At 33.8% G+C, this 24,706-nt stretch overlaps 1 protein-coding gene across 3 annotated transcripts in view; it reads right to left on the reverse strand.

Annotated features, from left to right (window-relative positions):
- LOC149801591 (NBAS subunit of NRZ tethering complex-like) overlaps positions 1–24,706 on the reverse strand; it is a 249,282-nt gene that overhangs the window by 39,336 nt on the left and 185,240 nt on the right. For 2 of the 3 annotated variants that reach the window (XM_089955839.1, XM_089955838.1), the window contains exons 50-55: positions 23,929–24,020; positions 16,609–16,768; positions 6,800–6,942; positions 5,215–5,310; positions 2,687–2,795; positions 2,025–2,111 (exon numbers count right to left, since the gene is read on the reverse strand). In XM_089955839.1, the coding sequence (XP_089811965.1) occupies positions 2,025–2,111; positions 2,687–2,795; positions 5,215–5,310; positions 6,800–6,942; positions 16,609–16,768; positions 23,929–24,020 (687 nt within the window). Of the gene's footprint in view, positions 1–2,024; positions 2,112–2,686; positions 2,796–5,214; positions 5,311–6,799; positions 6,943–16,608; positions 16,769–23,928; positions 24,021–24,706 lie in introns of those variants that run through there. The other variant, XM_089955840.1, reaches the window with a different exon arrangement.

Genomic DNA, 24,706 nt, shown 5'->3' on the forward strand with positions numbered 1-24,706 from the left:
TACAAAAATAAGCAAACAAAAGCAGAAATACACAAAAGAACACAAGAATATAAAGGAGAAAGAGAAGCAGTACAATAAATACAAGAATCCTAAGAAGTACAATAACCAAATTAAGAATCACAATAAAAAGTACAAAGAAGATTCACAATAAGTATAATAAGTACAATAAGCACAATAAAAACCACAATAATAAGTACAATAAAAATCACAATAATAAGTACAATAAGAATCACAATAAAAATCACAATAATATGTACAATAAAAATCACAATAAGAAGTACAATAAGAATCACAATAGGAAGTACAATCAGAATCACAATAAGAAGTACAATCGGAATCACAATAGGAAGTACAATCAGAATCACAATAGGAAGTTCAGAATCACAACAGGAAGTACAATCAGAATCACAACAGGAAGTACAATCGGAATCACAACAGGAAGTACAATCAGAATCACAATAGGAAGTACAATCAGAATCACAACAGGAAGTACAATCAGAATCACAACAGGAAGTACAATCAGAATCACAACAGGAAGTACAATCAGAATCACAATAGGAAGTACAATCAGAATCACAATAAGAAGTACAATCGCAATCACAATAAGAAGTACAATCAGAATCACAATAGGAAGTACAATCAGAATCACAACAGGAAGTACAATCGGAATCACAACAGGAAGTACAATCAGAATCACAATAGGAAGTACAATCAGAATCACAACAGGAAGTACAATCAGAATCACAACAGGAAGTACAATCAGAATCACAATAGGAAGTACAATCAGAATCACAATAAGAAGTACAATCGCAATCACAATAAGAAGTACAATCGGAATCACAATAAGAAGTACAATCAGAATCACAATAATAATTACAGTCAGAATCACAATAAGAAATACAATAAGTACAATAAGAATTATAAGAGGCACAATAAGAAGCACAATAAGAAGCAGGAGTACATGAAGAAACACAATAAGAAGTGGGAGTACATGAAGAAACACAATAAGAAGCAGGAGTACATGAAGAAACACAATAAGAAGTGGGAGTACATGAAGAAACACAATAAGAAGCAGGAGTACATGAAGAAACACAATAAGAAGTGGGAGTACATGAAGAAACACAATAAGAAGCAGGAGTACATGAAGAAACACAATAAGAAGCAGGAGTACAATAAGAAGTACAATAAGAGGTACAATAAAAAAGTACATGAAGCAGGAATAAATGTACCATAAGAATTACAATAAGTACAACAAGAAGCAGGAGTACATGATGAAACACAATAATAAGCAGAAGTACATGAAGAAACACAATACAAAGCAGGAGTACAGTAAGTATTACAATAAGAAGTACAATAAGAACTACAATAAAAACTACAATAAGAAGCACAATAAGAATTACAACAAGAACTACAAAAAGAAACACCATAAAAGTACAATAACTACAATAAAAAGCATAATATGTATTACAATAAGAAGTACAAAAAGAAGTACAATAAAAACTACAATAAGAAGCACAATAAGTATTACAATAAGAAGGACAATAAGAAGTACAATAAAAAGTACAATAAGAAGCACAATAAGTATTACAATAAAATGTACAATAAGAAGTACAATAAAAACTACAATAAGAAGTACAATAAAAACTACAATAAGAAGTACAATAAGAACTACAATAAGAAGTACAATAAGTATTACAATAAGAAGTACAATAAGAACTACAATAAGAAGTACAATAAGTATTACAATAAGAAGTACAATAAGAACTACAATAAGAAGTACAATAAGTATTACAATAAGAAGTACAATAAGAAGCACAATAAGTATTACAATAAGAAGCACAATAAGTATTACAATAAAATGTACAATAAGAACTACAATAAGAAGTACAATAAGAACTACAATAAGTATTACAATAAGAAGTACAATAAAAAGCAGGAGTACAAAATGTATGATATGAAGAACAATGTTTGGTTTACAAAGACCTTTGAGGCCAGAGGTAAAAATGATAAATTGCAATACAAACCTGTATGTCAGTCCAGTTGGCTGTGACCACAGCTTGTGTTCTGTACAGGGTTATTAACACTCTGTCCTCTTCTGATAACTTAAAACTCTGCAACATAAAAATACTTTTGAAAAGTTGGGAAAAAGAAAGAAAAAAACAAGAAAAGTACAACTATGCAGACAAGAGTGTAAACAACACAAATCATATAAACTGAAAAATAACCTGCTCTGATCAGCGCCAAGGGTGAAATGTAGGAGGTGGAGAAAATGGAATGGAATGCATCCAGTCATAACATGTCTGTAAAGCTATAAAGGCGATGTCACCAACACCATGATGAAAGAACCCAACTAGTAATCTTTCAAACATTGTCATAATTACAGACAACTTATTCCAGTTTGTAATAACAATATGTGTGGCAGTCAATTGCACTACAATGTCACATGGTATCACATAATTCTTTTAAAAAAGAACAAAACGTAGAAACAAGATTTTTCATAAGTTTTCTAGAAAAGAGACCTAGGTCCTAAAAGTCTCAACTGTAAGGCTGAATTGGTGCTTTGTTACTGACAAAATGCCAATAACATTTAATTTACATACTGCAAAACCACAATAAATCTTCTATTACAAAATTATCATCCCATAATTCTGTAGTACATGGTCCGATACATCCTATAATACAATACCTCTTCCAATATATGTAGTACATCTAGCCTGGGCTGTACAGCCACAGATGAATCTGAACAAAATGGCCGCAGCATTATAGGAATTTCATCTGCTTTCACCAAGTGACCACTGCAATTTAAGCAAATTAAATATTTTGACAATACAAAAGTATCATTAAAAAAAACTGATGTGAGTATGAGTGAACACTTGAGAAAATTTTGTTATAAAACATGATCATAAAACAAAAGAAAAGACTAAAAACCAAGAAGCCCACTTGGACCTGAGATTGCTCACCTGTCTGACATCTGCCCAATAAACAGGTGTGCTTTTAATTGAGAGTAACAATATAGCAAATAATTCTGCAATTTGGAGATCAAAACAAAGCGGGCAAATAATTAGGTTCTCAATGAGATCCTTGTGACTTTAGTTGTGATGGTAGATTGGCAATTTTCACATTTCAGTACAAGAGGGCATTGATGATGGTTACCCTTATTACTTCTTACTAAAAGTTGAGAATTTTATTATGCTGATTTGGGAGATATATGAAGGTCTTATTTATCAATTTTGATCATGACTTTCTTCATGTTCAACAAACTGGGGACAGCTTTTGAGTAATTTCTATTAAAGAAAATGGAATCCATGCCTGACTCAACATTACATGCAGGTTCAAGAATTAGCCAGGCATGAGTTATTGTGGGAGTGGTGTATAAGAATAAATCTGACATTCTGAACTTGTCTGAAAGTAACTACTGTTTCCTAGAACTTGCCTGAAAGTAACTACTGTTTCCTAGAACTTGCCTGAAAGTAACTACTGTTTCCTAGAACTTGTCTGAAAGTAACTACTGTTTCCTAGAACTTGCCTGAAAGTAACTACTGTTTCCTAGAACTTGTCTGAAAGTAACTACTGTTTCCTAGAACTTGCCTGAAAGTAACTACTGTTTCCTAGAACTTGTCTGAAAGTAACTACTGTTTCCTAGAACTTGCCTGAAAGTAACTACTGTTTCCTAGAACTTGCCTGAAAGTAACTACTGTTTCCTAGAACTTGCCTGAAAGTAACTACTGTTTCCTAGAACTTGCCTGAAAGTAACTACTGTTTCCTAGAACTTGTCTGAAAGTAACTACTGTTTCCTAGAACTTGCCTGAAAGTAACTACTGTTTCCTAGAACTTGTCTGAAAGTAACTACTGTTTCCTAGAACTTGCCTGAAAGTAACTACTGTTTCCTAGAACTTGTCTGAAAGTAACTACTGTTTCCTAGAACTTGCCTGAAAGTAACTACTGTTTCCTAGAACTTGCCTGAAAGTAACTACTGTTTCCTAGAACTTGCCTGAAAGTAACTACTGTTTCCTAGAACTTGCCTGAAAGTAACTACTGTTTCCTAGAACTTGTCTGAAAGTAACTACTGTTTCCTAGAACTTGCCTGAAAGTAACTACTGTTTCCTAGAACTTGTCTGAAAGTAACTACTGTTTCCTAGAACTTGCCTGAAAGTAACTACTGTTTCCTAGAACTTGTCTGAAAGTAACTACTGTTTCCTAGAACTTGCCTGAAAGTAACTACTGTTTCCTAGAACTTGCCTGAAAGTAACTACTGTTTCCTAGAACTTGCCTGAAAGTAACTACTGTTTCCTAGAACTTGTCTGAAAGTAACTACTGTTTCCTAGAACTTGCCTGAAAGTAACTACTGTTTCCTAGAACTTGTCTGAAAGTAACTACTGTTTCCTAGAACTTGCCTGAAAGTAACTACTGTTTCCTAGAACTTGTCTGAAAGTAACTACTGTTTCCTAGAACTTGCCTGAAAGTAACTACTGTTTCCTAGAACTTGCCTGAAAGTAACTACTGTTTCCTAGAACTTGTTTGAAAGTAATTACTATTCCCTGGAACTTGCCTGAAAGTAACTACTGTTTCCTAGAACTTGCCTGAAAGTAACTACTGTTTCCTAGAACTTGCCTGAAAGTAACTATTCTTCTCTGGAACTTGCCTGAAAGTAACTACTGTTCCCTGGAACTTCACTGAAAGTAACTACTGTTCCTTAGAACTTGTTTGAAAGTACTATTCCCTGGAACTTGCATAACAGTAACTACTATTTGCTGCCTAACAGTAATTACTTTTCTCTGGAACTTGCCTGAAGGTAACTACTGTTCCCTAGAATTTGCTGCCTAACAGTAATTACTTTTCTCTGGAACTTGCCTGAAGGTAACTACTGCTCCCTAGAATTTGCTGCCTAACAGTAATTACTTTTCTCTGGAACTTGCCTGAAGGCAACTACTGTTCCCTAGAATTTGCTGCCTAACAGTAATTACTTTTCTCTGGAACTTGCCAGAAGGCAACTACTGTTCCCTAGAATTTGCTGCCTAACAGTAATTACTTTTCTCTGGAACTTGCCTAACAGTAACTAGTGTTCCTGAATGTTAGAAATGTTAACATTTACTGGTACTCAAGCTGTGGGATACATGGAGACGCTGAGCCAGTTATTAATGCAGTTTATATGGGTCAACTTCAAACATTGTTAATTTCCAAGCTCTAAATTGATCATGATTTTTTCATACTAACCCCTCATCCACATGCTCCTGTACATTTTTGACAATGGTCCTAAGTGTTACCAGAGCATCCATCTCAACAGCATAATCTGGTATGTCTGTGTCATTCCTGAAATAAAGCCAACTGCAATAATGACTATCCGAATATTCTAATGTGGCAAATCTATTTCACAATTTCATTCCCAAGCTGCTATACACGCAACACAAGCTAAAACAAAGCTGGCATCTGACCAGCATTCTTGCTTTTAATTTCCAATCCAATTAACAGGGTTTCAGTTTACTTATGTACATATATATGTACTTTTTTACTTTATTGTAATCCAGCTTGCAAACTTACCAACTGATTGAAATAAAGATATCTGTTAGAAAATTAAAGTGTTGTTTTCTTTGAATCCATGTGTCGCTGTTTAATGGGTCCATAGATCACAATTGGTGATCAAAAGAACTGTGGAAAAGGGATTTTATAAATATATCAGTTTATGTTCTTTCCTAATTTAGTTCTGACACAGGTTGGCAAAGATCATATACAGTTGATTTTCACTAGCAAAAAAATATCACATTTCCTTCTGTCCCAAATGGTAATGACCCTGTGAAGGACATGAACAGGAACCCTGTGTATTCCCACATTGTATGAGCTCTGCCAGGGGGTTCAACAATCATGCAAATTCCACTCAGATATACAGGTGCCTACATACTGCTGAGATGCTGACAGGATTTCGAATTTACTTTGCCTTCAGTGATATATGCTGTATGTTACTCTCAGCAGCATGCGAGCAAGGCTGAGTCTGTAACATCGCACTTGTAACGGTTATTTTCTGATGATACACACGATGGCTACAAAATGTCACAATATTTTAATGTCTTTCAAAAATTGTGCTTCACATGTACTATTTAAAGGTTACATTTGCTTGTCTTAGCAGATAAACTTTATTACCAATTATTTATTTACACAATCAATGTATGATACCAAAGACTGGATTAATTAACAGATGCTTAAGGCATGGTACAGATGAAGAGGTCAAAGAGCATACCGAAAATTTACTTTTTTGCTGACCACAACTTTTGATGTTCCATAGCCTCCTGGTAAATACAGCAGCAGACAATCACAGGATACAGTAATGATTTAACAGACGAATGATGATGTGGCTTTATATAAATCTTCAAGTCAATGGAAACTTGAGATTATACCGATTTTTTTGGCAATGGAGATCAGTGGCATCACCACATTATATCCAGATCACATCATAATGAAGTATAAAACAACTAAGTGCAGCTATATAAAAAAACTTAATTGATTTCTCTCCTTTTTCTAATTGCAGTTTCAACCCTGGTATATGCAATGGTGGCTTTAGAATATTTTGTAAGTGTTTTCTTGATTATTGGTAGAAAGACCCAAGTCTGTTCCAAATGAATGTGATCCTTGAATCAGAGAAAACAGTAGAAGTAAAAGGAAACTACCAACTTTGAATTGGCACATATCAATCAACCTCCTTGCCCCCATCGCACAACATGAAATTAGAACTAAGACTGCATAATTCTTAAGTATGTAAGTATCATGGAGTTTTTTTGACAGTATAAATAACAGTAATATAACAAACCTGAGCCTTTTCACAATGACCTCCATGGCTCCTTTGGTGACAGTAGCTGGAGTCCATGCACTCAGTGGGGCCACTGTCAGAATGTCATCAATCATCTCCAGTGACTGGCCGTCAAGGAGCATGTGAATGTACAGGACCTGCAGCTGTATGCAGCATTATATTAACGCTAACATATATCACAAGAAAACTGAAGTCACATAGATACCATATGTACTTACTTATAAGTTGAGCCCAACTGCAAACTGCAAAGACCCAGATCTGCCATCACATAATGTGTCGGAGATCTGAGTCTGTGCTACTTGCTATGAGTAATCAGCAGAACAAACATATACTCTGGTCCATAAGGCAGATCATGATCATTGTGGTTTGCAGTTTGACTTGACTTACAAGTAATTACATAAGGTATTTTTGCTATGCAATAATGCATCATTACTCATGAATTTTTTTATTCACTAAGATGCTAAATCTACTGTAATTTTGTGAAAATTTAATCAGGCTAGCATATTACACCTGACAACAACAATAATAATAATAATAATAATAATAATAATTTTCATTATCAATAGCTCACTTGGTGACAGTAATTGTAGCCCAGGTGCTCTGCAGGGCTACATACAGTTACCTCCAATAAGTGTTGTTGTTGTTGTTGTTATTGCTATTGTAGGGTTTAATACCATTTTTCAGCACACGATAGACTATTCATGGCGGCCAGTATTAATGGTGGAGAAAGAACCCGGGAAAACCCCAGAAAGAACCACTGACCCACGAGAAGCTACTGGCAAACTTTCTCACATACCCACATTAACCGCCAATAAGTGTCTTTTGACAGGCTTCCATGAATGCAGGATTTGCAGATCCAAATGATAATTTAGTTCTCATTACATTTTTAAAAAAATACTTTCAACAGTTTCTTTACTACCCTCAAGGGTCAAACAAGCAAAAAGTCCAAATGGGACTAAGATTACCCAGATGACTTATACAGGCATAAAACAAATGCCAGGATGCTTTATATCACAACTCTGTTAACTCGGTTTGGAATTTTCTAAGATAATAATTTATGTTAAAGCTAAATATACATTTGATAAAAAATATCACTATTGGTATACATTTTTGAGATCTTGCTGCTAAAATGCTCTGTGTGTCAAATCTGACAAGTCATTAGAAAGTGTTATCTCTATATTAATGGTAATTTATATTTAATTTATGTTAAGCTAAATATACATTTGATAAAAGATATCACTATTGGTATACATTTTTAAGATCTTGCTGCTAAAATGCTGTGTGTGTCAAATCTGACAAGTCATTAGAAAGTGTTATCTTTATATTTTTATATTAATGGTAATTATAATGGATCAGAATAATTAAATTCTAGTTGTATGGTAGCTAGACTGGCTTTACTTAAATGGAGACAAATGGTATGTAAAAGACTTACAAGGATTAAAACAAATTGTCCGATATTCCAAATCATGCTCCTTTATGCAAATACCAATATCCCTTTATTTCTAAATACCAATATCCCTCAGGATACATTAATCTAGAATATGTGTTTTCTTCTATTTATCTCTTAGGTTGAACTGATTAAAAAATTCAAAGAATATTGTCATAAATATTAAAGCAATATTCTTTGTATGAGCATTTTCTACTGAAATGATGCATTGTTTGATAATCCAACTATATCAAGGTAATAACTGTAACCATTTCCACCTCAAGCTAAGAATCTGAGTTTTGTCCCTTTAAACAAAATGATGGACTTTTTGAAACCCAAAAGGACACTGGAGCTATATACAGAAATGTGTTCCAATTATTATAAACACTAACTATTCTTAGTATCACAAAAGCAGACAGTGTGTCATAGGCTCTGGGAAAATGCTTGATATTTCTCCAAGCCAAATGGGATACTTGACTATACACCAAAACTCATGGTACCTCATGGTTATGTGATCAAATAAAAAGAGGCCCAAGTGGGCCTGATATTGCTCACTTAGCTGACATCTGCTTAATACCTAAATGCAAGAGAAGTCAGCCAAGATATCTGGGTCAGTAGGATGCTTTCTGTTCAATTTTCTTCTAATGCTGTTGTCCGAAAACAACTTTATCAAGGTTTCTTTAGTTGTTTTTTTTAATCATGATCAATATTTCCAATGCTGAAAGACCTCTAATCCAGAATGTTCCTGTTCAAGTTGATGTGTCTAAGTACATTCACTGACTTGTTCATTACTTAGTGCCACTGAAATCAGTCTGTTATCAAATAAAAAGAACAAATCTAATTAATGGCTTCTTTTATTTAGAATTCATAATGAACAGAAATATTTGTTGCTGTTGGCTTCAGATGTACCATCATCTAGATACACACTAACCTGATATTACAACTTAATCATTTGATGTCTTTTAACATAAATTAGATTTAAATAAGCATCCCATGCATCAGGAATATGCCCTCATTTCCTATGTTTAGAGCAGAAGTGTTTTGAATTTAGCAACTGGTTACCAACAACTTTACATTCAGTGCAGTTCATTTAGAACTTTAATGAAAAATACTAAACAGTATGGGCTGGTTTGCAAAGTGGTTATTCCATCAGTTGCTATAGGCAATTTCTGCATGCTAGGGATGTCATCAACAGATGTCAACTGTAATCATCTGAACAGTAGGTATGTCAGACTTTCACAAGTTTGTCAGTGGTGGGGCAGGGAGATAAAAGGATGAAAAGTAAGAAAGAGAAAAATCAAGCAGAGTAAAGGAAATTACATACAAAGCAGTACTGTTCTTACAAAAGTAAGAAAAATCTTCAACAGGCATGGCTATAAAAATTGCATTAAACTGAGTATGATGTAAAGTGTGGTGTGCTATTTTGTCAATTTTGACGTAAATATCCATTATGTGCAAACTCAAAATTATCCTAAGCTTTTAGGGATGCACTTAGAAAGGAAACAGATACAGCATGTACAGCATTAAAAAAAGCATCAGAAAAGCTTGAATGTACAAGTCTTGTCAAAATATGTCACACACGAAGTTCATGTTTTCAGTCATCGAACAAGTAAACTGTATGCAGTATGAGTAACAGTTGCAGAACAATTTTCAAGCCCACATCTAATAGTGGATTGGTATCATTTGATATCAAACTGAAATGCCAGAATGCCATCTGTAAAGTCTGATCACATCTGGTTATGAGGTAATCAAAAGAAACTTTAATGTTTAGCAATAACTGGCATCGATTAGCATACCAGTAATCTGCATCATGCCAGGATGCTTTCTGTTAAATTTGGGCATATTTACTTCAATTTGTATAAACTTCAATGGTCTTCAAGCCAGGATGCTTTCTTTCAAATTTTGGCATATTTATATCAATTTGCATAAACTTCAATGGTCTTCAAGCCAGGATGCTTTCTGTCAAATTTTGGGCATATTTACATCAGTCTGTATGAACTTCAATGGTCTTCAAGCCAATGGTCTGTCAAATTTTGGCATATTTACATCAATTTGTATGAACTTCAATGGTCTTCAAGCCAATGGCCTGTCAAATTTTGGCATATTTACATCAATTTGTATAAACTTCAATGGTCTTTGAGCCAGGATGCTTTCTTTCAAATTTTGGCATATTTATATAAATTTGTATAAACTTCAATGGTCTTCAAGCCAGGATGCTTTCTGTCATGGTCTTTGAGCCAGGATGCTTTTTGTCAAATTTGGGCATATTTACATCAATTTGTATAAACTTCAATGGTCTTTGAGCCAGGATGCTTTCTGTCAAATTTTGGCATATTTACGTCAATTTGTATAAAGTTTAATGGTCTTGGAGCCAGGATGCTTTCTGTCAAATTTGGGCATATTTTTATCAATTTGCATAAACTTCAATGGTCATCAAGCCAGGATGCTTTCAATCAAGTTTGGGCATACTTCCATCAATCTCTAAATCCTTCAGTGGTCTTTGAGCCAGGATGCTTTCTGTCCAGTTTGGTCAAATTCTATGATGGAACTTTATGATGATGTGCCACCTGAGGAAATCTGAGACTATTTGAGGTTCTGCAGTTTCCATAACAAATTGTGAGCATATTTTTATGAATTTTACATTTTTACTATTATATTTTTTATACTTGTTTGACAAAACTTTTATATCTGTACCATTTTACTTGTAGTCATTCATGTTTACATTTATTTGGAATGCTTCTAAAAGTTTGGTACAATTCTTAATTGTTCCTTTTTAGAACTTTACTTCCGATTTGTACATAATGTATAACCATTTTTATGCTGTGGTGGTGTTAAATGCCAACACATACAAATTCTATTTATTTGTTTTGGAGAAGAGGTCATTTAAAGTTTTAGTTTAATTTTCAGCAATAGTGGACATATTTTAAACAGATCAGCATGAACTGTACAACTTGTGAGGTCTTTATGCCAGGATGCTTTCTGTCAAATTTGGCCAGATTCTATTCAATAGTTTTGGAAAAAAAGTTGTTTGAAGATTTGTCTATTTTAGTAACAGCAACAATATTTGATCCACATCTGCATCATGTGTACAAATCTTAAAGGTCTCCACACCCAAATGCTTTCTGTAAAGTAGGATCATTATTCTATTAAATAATTGGGGAAAAAAAGTTGTTAAAAGGTTACTCTATATTTGGAAATTATTACCATATCTGATAGTGGATCAGCATCTGTTGTGCAAGCTTATGGTCCACTGAACTAACAATCATTCACTGTTGTACAAACTTATGGTCCAGTGAACTAACAATCATTCACTGTTGTACAAACTTACTGTCCAGTGAGCTAAAAAGCATTCACTATTGTAGAAGATTATGGTCAAGTGAGTTAAAAAGCATTCACTGTCATACAAGCTTTTGGTCCAGTGAGCTAACAGTAATTCACTATTGTACAAACTTATGTTCCAGTGAACTAACAATCATTCATGGTTGTACTAGTTTATTGTCCAGTGAGCCAAGAATCATTCACTGTTGTACAAGCTTTTGGTCCAATGAGCTAACAATCATTCACTGTTGTACAAGCATATGGCCCAGTGAGCTAAAATTATTCACTGTAGCATGACACTTTCTGTGTAGCAATGCCAAAGAGTAACAAAAAGATCTCTACATTTTGTGTTAAATGGTCCAATGAGCTAACAATCATTCACTGCTGTACAAGCTTATAGTCCAGTGATCTAACAATCATTCACTGCTGTACAAGCATATGGCCCAGTGAGCTAAAATTATTCACTGTAGCATGACACTTTCTGTGTAGCAATGCCAAAGAGTAACAAAAAGACCTCTACATTTTGTGTTAAATGGTCCAATGAGCTAACATTCACTGTTGTACAAGCTTATCATCCAATGAGCTAACAATCATTCACTATAATACAAGCATATGATCCAGTGAGCTAACAATCATTCACTCTTGTACAAGCTTATCGTCCAGTGAACTAACAATCATTCACTGTTGTACAAACAATATGGCCCAGTAAGCTAAAAATTATTCACTGTTTTACAAATTATCATCCAGTGAACTAACAATCATTCACTGTTATACAAGCTTATCATCCAGTGAAGTAACAATCATTCACTGCTGTACAAGCTTATAGTCCAGTGATCTAACAATCATTCACTGTTGTACAAGCATATAGCCAAGTGAGCTAAAAATAATTCACTGTAGCATGACACTTTCTGTGTAGCAATGCCAAAGAGAAATGCAAAGATCTCTACATTTTGTGATAAAACATGATCTCAAACTCATTTTCATTGTTCATTAATATGCCACTCTCCACTCCCAGCTACTATTTAACTCATTTCCCAAATTTCTTATATAATAAACACTTGTGTCAAAGATTCTATATATCGTGTGACATCAGTGATATGTAGTTTCTTTGTGGCTGGTGGGATTCGGTGGGACTAATTTTTTGAGTTGAGTAGATGAACATGTATTCAAAAGGTATGTTTTTTTTGTAAAACAAATCCTAACCTATATTTATGGCACTGCTATATATTTTACTGGCATTAGTTACCAGTCTAAAGTCATTATTCCCTCCAACAATTACTGTAGGTCTAGAATTAATTATGAGATCCCAGTCTGATACCTTTGTCCACTTCTGACAATAAGAATATCACTCTTCTTTGACGTGGATCGAATGAAGGACATATTGGAGGGGAGGGAGGAGGAAATTGGTCAATAATAGCAAGTAAGTATTACATCAGTAAAATTAGTGCACCCACCACCAAATATAATACATTTTAATAGTAATAATAACATTACCTGCTTTGTTGCATTGCAGAGCTTACCAGCCTGGTAGAGGGATAATGGCCTATGACAAGCAGTTAAAGTGAACCTAACACTCTTGTCAGTAGAATGTTCTACTTTAAACTGGTGGATGACTTGACAACATGCTGGGCTTATACAGCTGGGCTCAAGTGCAAATACCATCACTTTGGCTGACAGTGATCAAAGATAAAATGATTGAGAAAGCAGAGTGAGATTAAATGAAGGCAGCTTTCATGACATCATCTAATGAGGATTGATTCAAATAGGTCCTAGATACTGCAGTAGGCTTGACCTCACGAGCTTTGATTTTCATGAGAGAGAGACTGATAAGCTCTTGTAATAGTCCAAACAATCTACACTGAGATGGTGGCCAGTGAAGTATCAGATGTACCTTTACATGGGAGAAAATTATGCTTAGGACCTTTTCTTTTCCTTTTGAATAAGACAAATTAAACTGTAAAGTTCAAATTTGATCTATCTTGATCATCCCTAGCAAAGATATGACTGAAAGTGGGGATTTCAACAGGAACACGGGCTGCCAAAGGTGATATCATTGGTAAAAAACAGAAACTGAATTGTAGTTATTACTGTATATGTAAATAAAAGAACCCTCTACCACTCACAAAGCATGAATTTCACTCCTCCTTGACAATTCTTGGGAGAGAAGGAAGACTTTTAACACAAGGAGACAGGACTAGCCCACTGATCCTCTCTCCCTGGAGAAAGGGACTATTTATTCTCTCTTGGCACCAAAGGCAGTGAATCATGATCCACTTCACTTCTCTTGACAACAAGGTCAGAGGATGTGGGAAAGATTCTGCATGTATCTGATGTGATGATCCATAAACCATGGCAAAGTCAACCATGGTGGAGAAAATGTGACATAGCTGACTCAAGACTGGTGTTGGGAGTCCCCAAGTTCTGTAACAGTTGAATGGGCACATAGAAAATTGAGGGGTATCAACACAATTTTTCCAAAAATGTTCTCTAAATTCAAAGTCCATTCCCTGTAGGGACCGAATAGAAAAATAGAGAAAGAAAGGTTATTCAACCAATGCCTTTCTCTAGACAGGCATATATATGTATGTCTATTGCACTTTATGCATTTATATGTATGTCTATTGCACTTTATGCATTTATATGTATGTCTGTTGCACTTTATGCATTTATATGTATGTCTTTTGGACTTATGCATTTATATGTATGTCTTTTGCACTTTATGCATTTATATGTATGTCTGTTGCACTTTATTCACTTATATGTATGTCTTATGGACTTTATGCATTCATATGCATGTCTATTGCACTTTATGCATTTATATGTATGTCTGTTGCACTTTATGCATTTATATGTATGTCTTTTGGACTTTATGCATTTATATGCATGTCTATTGCACTTTATGCATTTATATGTATGTCTTTTGGACTTTATGCATTTATATGCATGTCTATTGCACTTTATGCATTTATATGTATGTCTTTTGGACTTGAGGCATTTATATGCATGTCTATTGCACTTTATGCATTTATATGTATGTCTTTTGGACTTTATGCATTTATATGTATGTCTTTTGGGCTTTATGCATTCACAGGCAGTCAAAACTTGGCACCTGGTCCAAAGACTAATGTCAGATGCCTGTAATCAGTACTTGGTGTCTGGTGCTATATCTTTAGCAACTAGTGTTCAGTGATCATTGACTGGGGTAACTGAAAACAGAAGATCAGCTGTAGTCCCCATTGGCAGAATTGGAGAGGTCATCCAAAGATGAAGAAGCACAACCCTTATTCCAGATCATGTAGGCTCTGCAATTTTCACTGAAGTTCCCAACATCACTGGGACACAAAAAACAAATGGGGCAACCATCCATGCATTGCGTACTCATCCCATGTGTGCAAGACAGGTGAAGCTAGTGTCCCACACTGCCATTCTATGTAATTATTTGACAATGCTTCAAGGCATTATTGATGACTGAAAGGAAATATATAAATACAAATACGAACCAGAGCAACAAAAGGGCATGAATTATTTATCTGATGCAGCAGCTTTTTGAGGGATAAAACACAGGAAGCACTGCATTGCTATGTACTCAAAACCTTAAAAATACATGAAAACAAAGCAAGGACTATGGAGAAATTGGCAAATACAAAACAACACACAACTGATAGTAGAAAAGCCAAAAGTTGAGTAATCTGATGAAGACCTGAGTGGCCAAAAGACATACAAATAAATGCCTTTAGTCCAACAGACATACATATAAATGCCTTTAGTCCAACAGACATACATATAAATGCCTTTAGTCCAACAGACATACATATAAATGCCTTAAGTCCAATAGACATACACATAAATGCCTGAAGTCCAACAGACATAAATATGAATGCATAAAGTGCAATAGACATACATATAAATGCCTCAAGTCCAAAAGACATACATATGAATGCATAAGGTGCAAAAGACATACAAATAAATGCCTGAAGTCCAAAAGACATATATGAATGCATAATGTGCAATAGACATACAAATAAATGCCTAAGTCCAACAGACATACATATAAATGCATAAAGTGCAAAAGACACACATATAAATGCCTCAAGTCCAACAGACATATATATGAATGCATAAAGTGCAATAGACATACAAATAAATGCATAAGGTCCTATAGACATACATATAATGCATAAAGTGCAATAGACATAAATATAAATGCATAAGGTCCTATAGAAAGACATATAATGCATAAAGTGCAATAGACATACATATAAATGCATAAAGTCCAAAAGACATACATATAAATGCATAAAGCGCAATAGACATACATATAAATGCATAAAGTGCAATAGACATATAAATAAATGCCTCAGGTCCAATAGACATAAATATAAATGCATAAGGTCCTATAGACATACATATAATGCATAAAAAACAATAGACATAAATATAAATGCATAAGGTCCTATAGAAAGACATATAATGCATAAAGTGCAATAGACATACAAATAAATGCCTCAAGTCCAACAGACATACATATGAATGCCTCAAGTCCAACAGATAAATATAAATGCATAAAGTGCAATAGACATACAAATAAATGCTTCAAGTCCAACAGACATAAATATAAATGCATAAGGTCCTATAGAAAGACATATAATGCATAAAGTGCAAGGAAATGAAGGATGAAACTTCATCTGTAGGAAGTGGAGTAAGGTATCAAACGGATATCATGTTGTTTTTTGTTCTAGACCTCTAGGAGGAAATAATGTGCTTGGACTGGAAATTAGCACTAGGAAAAGATGTATCAAAAAATGAATGTAGTAATAATGTATTACTTCCACTAACATTAAATCTCAGAATCATCTCACGATGAGTCATTTTTGTCACAAAATACATGGATGCAACATAATTTTGCATTTGTGTTCATTGATCTGAAATGTCATGAAACAATCTGCAAGGTTTTGTTGTTTTTACCAATGAATGCAAAACATAGATATCATTCACAAAAATGAGCATTTATGTATTATTATCCATTAACAGAAAAATTTAGAAATTTTCTCTAAAACATGCCTACCTTGGTCTCCAGGCCACGTGACAAGTCATATGCTTCAGCATAGCCTTGAATCTTTGGATCTTCTGCCTGGCTCATGGAAAGGACCACTTCATTATTCAGGGTCTCCAGGTGTGACAGGTAACCCTGAAGTGTGACCACTACATCATCCCATGTAACCTCACTGAAACATAGAAAATGTCACATATACAATTGTCCAAAACAACAAACAACAGATATGTTTCAGAAGTACTGCTGTATGGAGAACAAACAATGAAAATAACATTTAATAATGAGCACGGCTTTAAACTAATTTTGCTGGAGTTCTTGCACATCACAGCTTTCCAAGTGGGCAAATTTGTAAAAATGTTGCACGAATCATGTGATTGAGTGCCCTGGGAGCATCTCTGATTCTGTCATGCTATGCAAAGTATACCATTGCAGCAGAACAAATATGATTATCATATCTGTAAATGTTCAGTAATTGATACCTGTTGATCTAAAACAACAGTGTTAATTTTCCCAACAGAAGCATATTTAGGAGGACATCTTTTTTTCACCAATGGATTAGTTTAATGCATGTTCCATCTGAGTGGTGATCCAGAAGTATCAATACTTAAAGCTTGTGTGAATTCATCTTGACCACAGTTCATATATTCAGTCTTAAGTCCTTTAATTGCCCTATATGGACTATGATTAATTCAGTCTTAAGTCCTTTAACTACCTTATATGTACTATGATTAATTCAGTCTTAAGTCCTTTAACTGCCCTATATATACTATGATTAATTCAGTCTTAAGTCCTTTAACTACCTTATGTGTACTATGATTAATTCAGTCTTAAGTCCTTTAATTGCCTTATATGTACTATGATTAATTCATACATTCAGTCTTAAGTCTTTTAATTGCCTTATATGTACAATGATTAATTCAGTCTTAAGTCCTTTAACTGCCTTATATGTGCAATGATTAATTCAGTCTTAAAACCTTTAACTGCCTTATATGTGCAATGATTAATTCAGTCTTAAGTCCTTTAATTGCTTTATATGTACTATGATTAATTCATACATTCAGTCTTAAGTCTTTTAATTGCCTTATATGTACAATGATTAATTCAGTCTTAAGTCCTTTAACTGCCTTATATGTGCAATGATTAATTCAGTCTTAAAACCTTTAACTGCCTTATATGTGCAATGATTAATTCAGTCTTAAGTCCTTTAATTGCTTTATATGTACTATGATTAATTCATACATTCAGTCTTAAGTCTTTTAATTGCCTTATATGTACAATGATTAATTCAGTCTTAAGTCCTTTAACTGCCTTATATGTACAATGATTAATTCAGTCTTAAGTCCTTTAACTGCCTTATATGTGCAATGATTAATTCCGTCTTAAGTCCTTTAACTGCCTTATATGTGCAATGATTAATTCAGTCTTAAGTCTTTTAATTGCCTTATATGTGCAATGATTAATTCAGTCTTAAGTCCTTTAACTGCCTTATATGTACAATGATTAATTCAGTCTTAAGTCCTTTAACTGCCTTATATGTGCAATGATTAATTCAGTCTTAAGTCCTTTGACTGCCTTATATGTGCAATGATTAATTCAGTCTTAAGTCCTTTAATTGCCTTATATGTACTATGAATAATTCATATTCTCTATAGCCCACATAATATCCCACCTTTATTCCTTAAGTTCAGCTCTTCAGGCAATTAAAACTGTTTACTAAATGACATATTTATTTTTAAATAGTTTTTTTTTGACATGCAATGATTTGTATATAATTTAAATCTATCTTCGTTTCTTACAAGGATGTTAATTTACTTTGATACATAATTGGTAAGGTGAAACGCTAGATTTTTACCCATGTAAATTTCTTAACCTGTGTACTCACTGAAAAAGTGTCAGGTTTTTTAATTTAAAGAAACAGCTATAATACTATGACAACTTCCAATAAACTACCAATTTTCATTGATGGGAACCATGGTCAGAATAATTTATGCAACATGTGGAAAAATCATTTCGAAGACTTGCTCAGTGGTGTTAAAAATGAATCGAATAAGAAGCATGTGCTCTCGGCACTGAATTCTGCTCATATTGAGGTAATCACATTATCTGAGATCCAAAGTGCAGTTAACAAGACAAAATGGTGGCAAATGTCCAGGATCAGATTTTTTATATGTGTAACATTTTAAATTTTCAGATACTAGACTTCATGTGCTTTTGATGATTTTATTTAACTGTATGTTTTTGCATAACTTTGTACCAGATGATTTCACAAAAGTTACAATTATACCGCTACTAAAAAGCAAAGTTGGTAACCTGGTGGACAAAAATAACTACAGACCTATAGCTCTTACAACTATTATTTCAAAAATATTTTAATGCATCATACTGCAAAGATGTGAAGTCACAATCTCCAATAATCAATTTGGTTTTAAAAAGCAGCATTCAGCAGATTTATGCCTATATGCCTTTAAGGAAACTGTCAGCTATTATGTAGAACATGGCAGCCCAGTGTTTGCATGCTTTTTAGATGCTAGTAAGGTATTTGATAAGGTCAATCATTGGACACTCTTTTTAAAGTTGACTGATATTAAAATACCTGTCAACATAGATCATATTTTAGTTAACTGGTATGGCAAACAGTTGTATTTTGTGTGATGGGGAAATGTAATATCTAGTGCTTTCCATGTAACCAATGGGGTGAGTGGTGAGGTATTATTTCCCCTTTGTTGTTTAATATATATATATATATATATATATATATATATATATATATATATATGGACGAGTTAAATTGTAAGAAGCTGGGTCAGTGTTACATGGGGTTATATCTGCCACCAAATGTGTTGTTTCTTAACAATATTAGTTTTGCTGATGATGTCATTGATAAGTCCTTCTATCACAGGTTGAAGGAAATTATTAAAGATATGTGAACAATACACATTTGAGAATAATATCATCTATAATACAAAAAAATCAGTATGCATGGTCTTTCAACCAACTTCTTTCAAATTACCATCTCCTCCCCCTGTACATCTTATTGGCAATGCTCTTACATATGTCAACAGTTATACGTATTTTGGTCATATTTTAAAATCTGATTGGTCAGATGATGAAGATATAATGAGACATCACCAATTTTTGTGTACTCGAACAAACATGCTTCTACGTAAATTTAAGAATTGTTCAGTGAATATCAAAATTATATTATTCAAATCTTATTGCTGCACACTGTACTGTGCTCCTCTGTGGACAAACTTTAGTGAATGTATCAAAAGAAAACTAGTTATTGGTTATAATAATAGTCTTTGTTTTCTATTAGGACTTCCTAGATGGAACAGTGCCTCCAACATGTTTGTAAATTATAATGTATTCAGTTTTGATGAAGTAATGAGAAAGTATGTATTCTCAATGATGACAAGAATATCTAGTAAGAACTGTATATTGAAATATCTTTGGAACTATGAAATTTGTTTAAATTCTCATATTATTATTTGATGGAACAAATTACTATTTAATTGTGCCACTTAATGTCATTCTTAATAATGCAGGGTGCAATTAATTGTGTAGATGTATCTGTATACTTGTACATATGATATATATGTTTTTTATGTTTACAGTGTTTTTAATTTATATCTATATTTTAATTTATATGTATAGACTACGTAGTCTGAAATAACGAATTCTTATCTTATCTTATCTTAGCATGCACAAAGATCACTGTCAGGTGTTTGAACTTGAAGTAACAGCTATGCTTAGCATGGACAAAGATCAGTGTCAGGAATCTGAATTTAAAGTAACAGCTGTGCTTAGCATGGACAAAGATCAGTGTCAGGTTTTTGAATTAAAGTAATAGCTATGCTTAGCATGGACAAAGATCAGTGTCAGGTTTTTGAATTAAAGTAATAGCTATACTTAGCATGGACAAAGATCAGTGTCAGGTTTTTGAATTAAAGTAATAGCTATGCTTAGCATGGACAAAGATCAGTGTCAGGTTTTTGAATTAAAGTAATAGCTATGCTTAGCATGGACAAAGATCAGTGTCAGGTTTCTGAATTAAAGTAATATCTATGCTTAGCATGGACAAAGATCAGTGTCAGGTTTTTCAACTTAAAGTAACAGCTATGCTTAGCATGGGCAAAGATCAGAGCAATTGCCACCTAACTACAGAAAGTGTACATGCACTTGCTGGCAAAGGATAATGCTCTTTGGTGGGAATGGAAACCACTTTGCTTGCAGAGAAAACAACACAGCATTATAAATGTTTGGATTTAAAATTAATTTGAGTATATATGGACATAAATGTTGTGACAATTTAAATATAAATTGCCTTTCGGTTAAGCAGGAGGAAGTTCGCTTTAGGAGAGTCTTCTGTTATAGAGAAGATAAGAATGTGTGTGTGTGTGTGTCTGTGTGTGATTTGGATTTTTAATGTAGCTTTAACAATTTTGCAGTCATACTGCTATGATGTCCGTAGTGTGGCAGTTTACAGAGATGTCTAGCACTGGGGCATAATGCCACAGACAGGTAACATCATGTCCAACCAAGTCACATTATTCTGACACCAGGCGAGGCAGCTGTTAGTACCATTTTTATAAGTCTTTAGTATGACTCAGTCAGGGTTCAAACCCACGAAATCCCACATCCAAGGTAGACACATTAACCACTAGGCCACAGGAGCAGTCTAGATAAGAATTACAGAATAGGGCAAATAATGACTTTTCAGATGTGACAATGATGAAGAGAGATTAGATGCAATAGACAGAGCTCCATCAAGAAAGCAAATCTTAAAACTGCCTTTTTAAGGGCCAACCAAAAATTTAGAAGAATATATTTTCAATATTACAGACTGTTTGTTCCATATCTTTCAAAAAATATTTTTTTGTCACGGTTGGGTGCAATATATGTACATTAAGACCAGAGAAACAGTCAAGCACTGGTTTATTGTAAACAAATCAAATGTCATGTAACAAATGATCGTCAGTGCACTATCCAAATGGCTGACTCTTGGCACACTATGAAATGAATCATCAAGACTTTAAAATGTATTATATCACATGAACGTTATATGGCAAAACTAAGTTTTGTCCTTCATTCTGTGTTGAAAATCTGAGTGTGTGTTATATATCAGTGCAAATTAAACACACCAAAATATGGTAGTTGAGTTCAAAAGATTGTGTAAAATACTGCATCCAGCCATAAACTAAAAAGGCCAATAACTCCTAACAAACAGTGGGAGTACAGTGATTAATCAATTAAGATGGTAGGGTTGGAGCTCCTGGTGGCCAAGTGGTCTAAAGTGCTCACATTTATCGATCACTGCCATCTCACCTCTGTCTGCTGTTATGTATATTTAATCTGTATTTGTGATTGACCTATGTCCATAACTGAGGGTAGGAGTTTGGGCCTACCTGGAAACATCCTTTTCATTGTAAACAACATATTACATAGCTAATTTCTATCTGAAGATTATATATAACGATTATTATTAATTGTTGGAAAACATGTTTACTTGGAGGTCAGAACATTGGTTTTCCCCTCAGAATTCATGGTGTACCTGATGTTTGCAATGTTCTTTACTAAACATTTAGTAATATCCCTGATCTTGTTGACAACTTAAAATGTTGTAGAAATGAAGTTTTGACACTCATCCTGGTCCTCTTATTGTGTCTTATTTTTTTATATTAAGGCTGTTTATGTTAGAATTACTCATTCCTATCTTAACATCAGTTTTCTGAGGAATCAATTGTAGTTTTAGTTAGTTAATATTTGAGGGGATTTATTTTTCAAAAATTATAAACTGGAATTACAAAGTGCTCATTTTGGACTAAATCAGTATTTTGGGGATTATTTAGAATTCAGTTACATACATTCTGGATTATATTATTCTGATACATCAAGACTGTTAGCACATCACCACTATTCCAGATTACTGGTACATCAGCACACTCAAAATTGGAATTCATTTGCAACACCACAGGAACTCATTTGGAATACTCTATACTTTTGAACCTGTGATAGAACTTTTAGGACTATTGGGGTTTTTATTCACAATGCAGTAATTTCTTATTAAATTTTCACTTTGTATTCTGGGAAATTAAATTATTTGTTGAATTTTACAAACTTGTTGGTTTATGCTATTTTCTGTTACTTAGTTTAAGACCATAGTCATATCACCATGTGGGTTCAAGTCTTGGGTTTGGCCAATGTGGGTATGTGAGAAAGCTTCCAGTAGCTTCCCATGGGTCAATGGTTCTTATGAGGGTTTCCCCTATGTTGCACTGAGAAATGGAATTAAACACAAAATAACAACAATAGATGATGACCATAATATGCTCTAAGTTTCAAAGTAATCCATAAAAAAACGTGCTAGTCACTGCATGGGCAATATTGTATGATAGATACATGGATGGACAGACTGATGGGTGGATGGACATGAAATTCTGAGTCAAAGAGGATAATTACTGTTGGTGTTCTATATTAAAATGTGATGTCATATTAAATTTAAAGTTTCATTTATCATCTCATTTGCCATATACATAAGAATCTTTTAGCTCATTTTTAATACTTATGAAAAAGAATTCACAAGTTTACGTGCAAATGACACAGCAACAATGCTCAAGCTTTGTACTCTTGTGGACCAAAGTTTGATATGTGGTTTTGCCAGATATACAAGGGTTGGGGTTAACCATCCAAGATTTGTGGTTTCCACCACCACAAAGACCATTTCATTTAAACATCTGAGCTGTCATGAGTACAGGGTGTTACAGTTTATATAACTGATGCAAAATAAAGTTTAACATTCAGTTTTTGTTTGTGTCTGCTTTGAAATAAAATTTTACAAGAAAAAAGTTTAAGTGACAAATAAGGGACACATGAAAAAGGACGCAAAATGATCACTTGTACAATGCTATGACTTCTGCACCTCCATGGAACCAAGTCTGATTTCTGGTTCTGTCACAGAAACAAGGGTTGAGTTTGTCCATCCAAGGTCGGTTATTTCAACCACCACAAAGACCATTTCATGAAAAACATCTGAGTTGTCATAAATGTACGATATAACAAACTGTATAACTGATGCATAATAAATAAGTTTAATATTCAGTTTTTTCTGTGTCTGCACTGAATTATCAATAATGAAAAAGAAAAGAAAACAGACTTAAAAAGGGAAGTTTAAAAAAGAAACAAAATGATGACCACAATATTCAGTTCTTTTGTGCCAATGCACTGAAATAATTTTAAGAAAGAAAACAGATAAACAAAGAAGGGATGTATGAATAATATGTATGATGACAGCACATCACAATGGAAGTAAAATCTTTTACTGATTCAACTTGCCATTTATCCTCCTGCTTCTTCTTCCTGCCACCCTGTTGTCTGCAAAACTTGACAATTCTCTTAGTGATTTCAATTCGACACTCGGTCTCCAGCTGAATATAGATCATGAAGTGTCTTGAGCTATACTTTAATGTCTGTTATGTTTGAAATGTTACCAAAATGAATGAAGCCAGGGGTATATATAATCAGTTATGGATTTATGCCCACTTTGAACAAAATGCTATCAGTAAGATGGAGGGAAGAATCCATGACTTTTAAAAAATTACTTTCATTTGAAACACTGCTATTATTCTTTTAAATATACTGGCAAGAGTTTGGTTGTATGAAAATCCCTCCACAATCAATTAGCTATATAATCAATATAATATTTTGAATTATTTTTAACATAATTTTTTCTTCTTCCCAGCTTTAAAAATATGAGTTACAAAGTATATATATATAAAAGTACTTCCATCTTGACATAATATGCATAAAAGTACTTCCATCTTGACATAGTACACACTATAGTACTTCCATCTTGACATACTACACACTATAGCACTTCCATCTTGACACACTACACACTAAAGTACTTCTGTCTTGACTAACTACACATAATAGTACTTCCATCTTGACATGGTACACATAAAACTACTTCCATCTTGACACAGTACACAATATAGTACTTTCATCTTGACATACTACACACTATAGTACTTCTATCTTGACATACTACATACTATAGTACTTCCATCTTGACATAGTACACACTATAGTACTTTCATCTTGACATAGTACA

Source organism: Sinohyriopsis cumingii, chromosome 4 (assembly GCF_028554795.1).
Source record: "Sinohyriopsis cumingii isolate HCF-2022 chromosome 4, ASM2855479v2, whole genome shotgun sequence".
Classification (NCBI taxonomy): Eukaryota; Metazoa; Mollusca; class Bivalvia; order Unionida; family Unionidae; genus Sinohyriopsis; species Sinohyriopsis cumingii.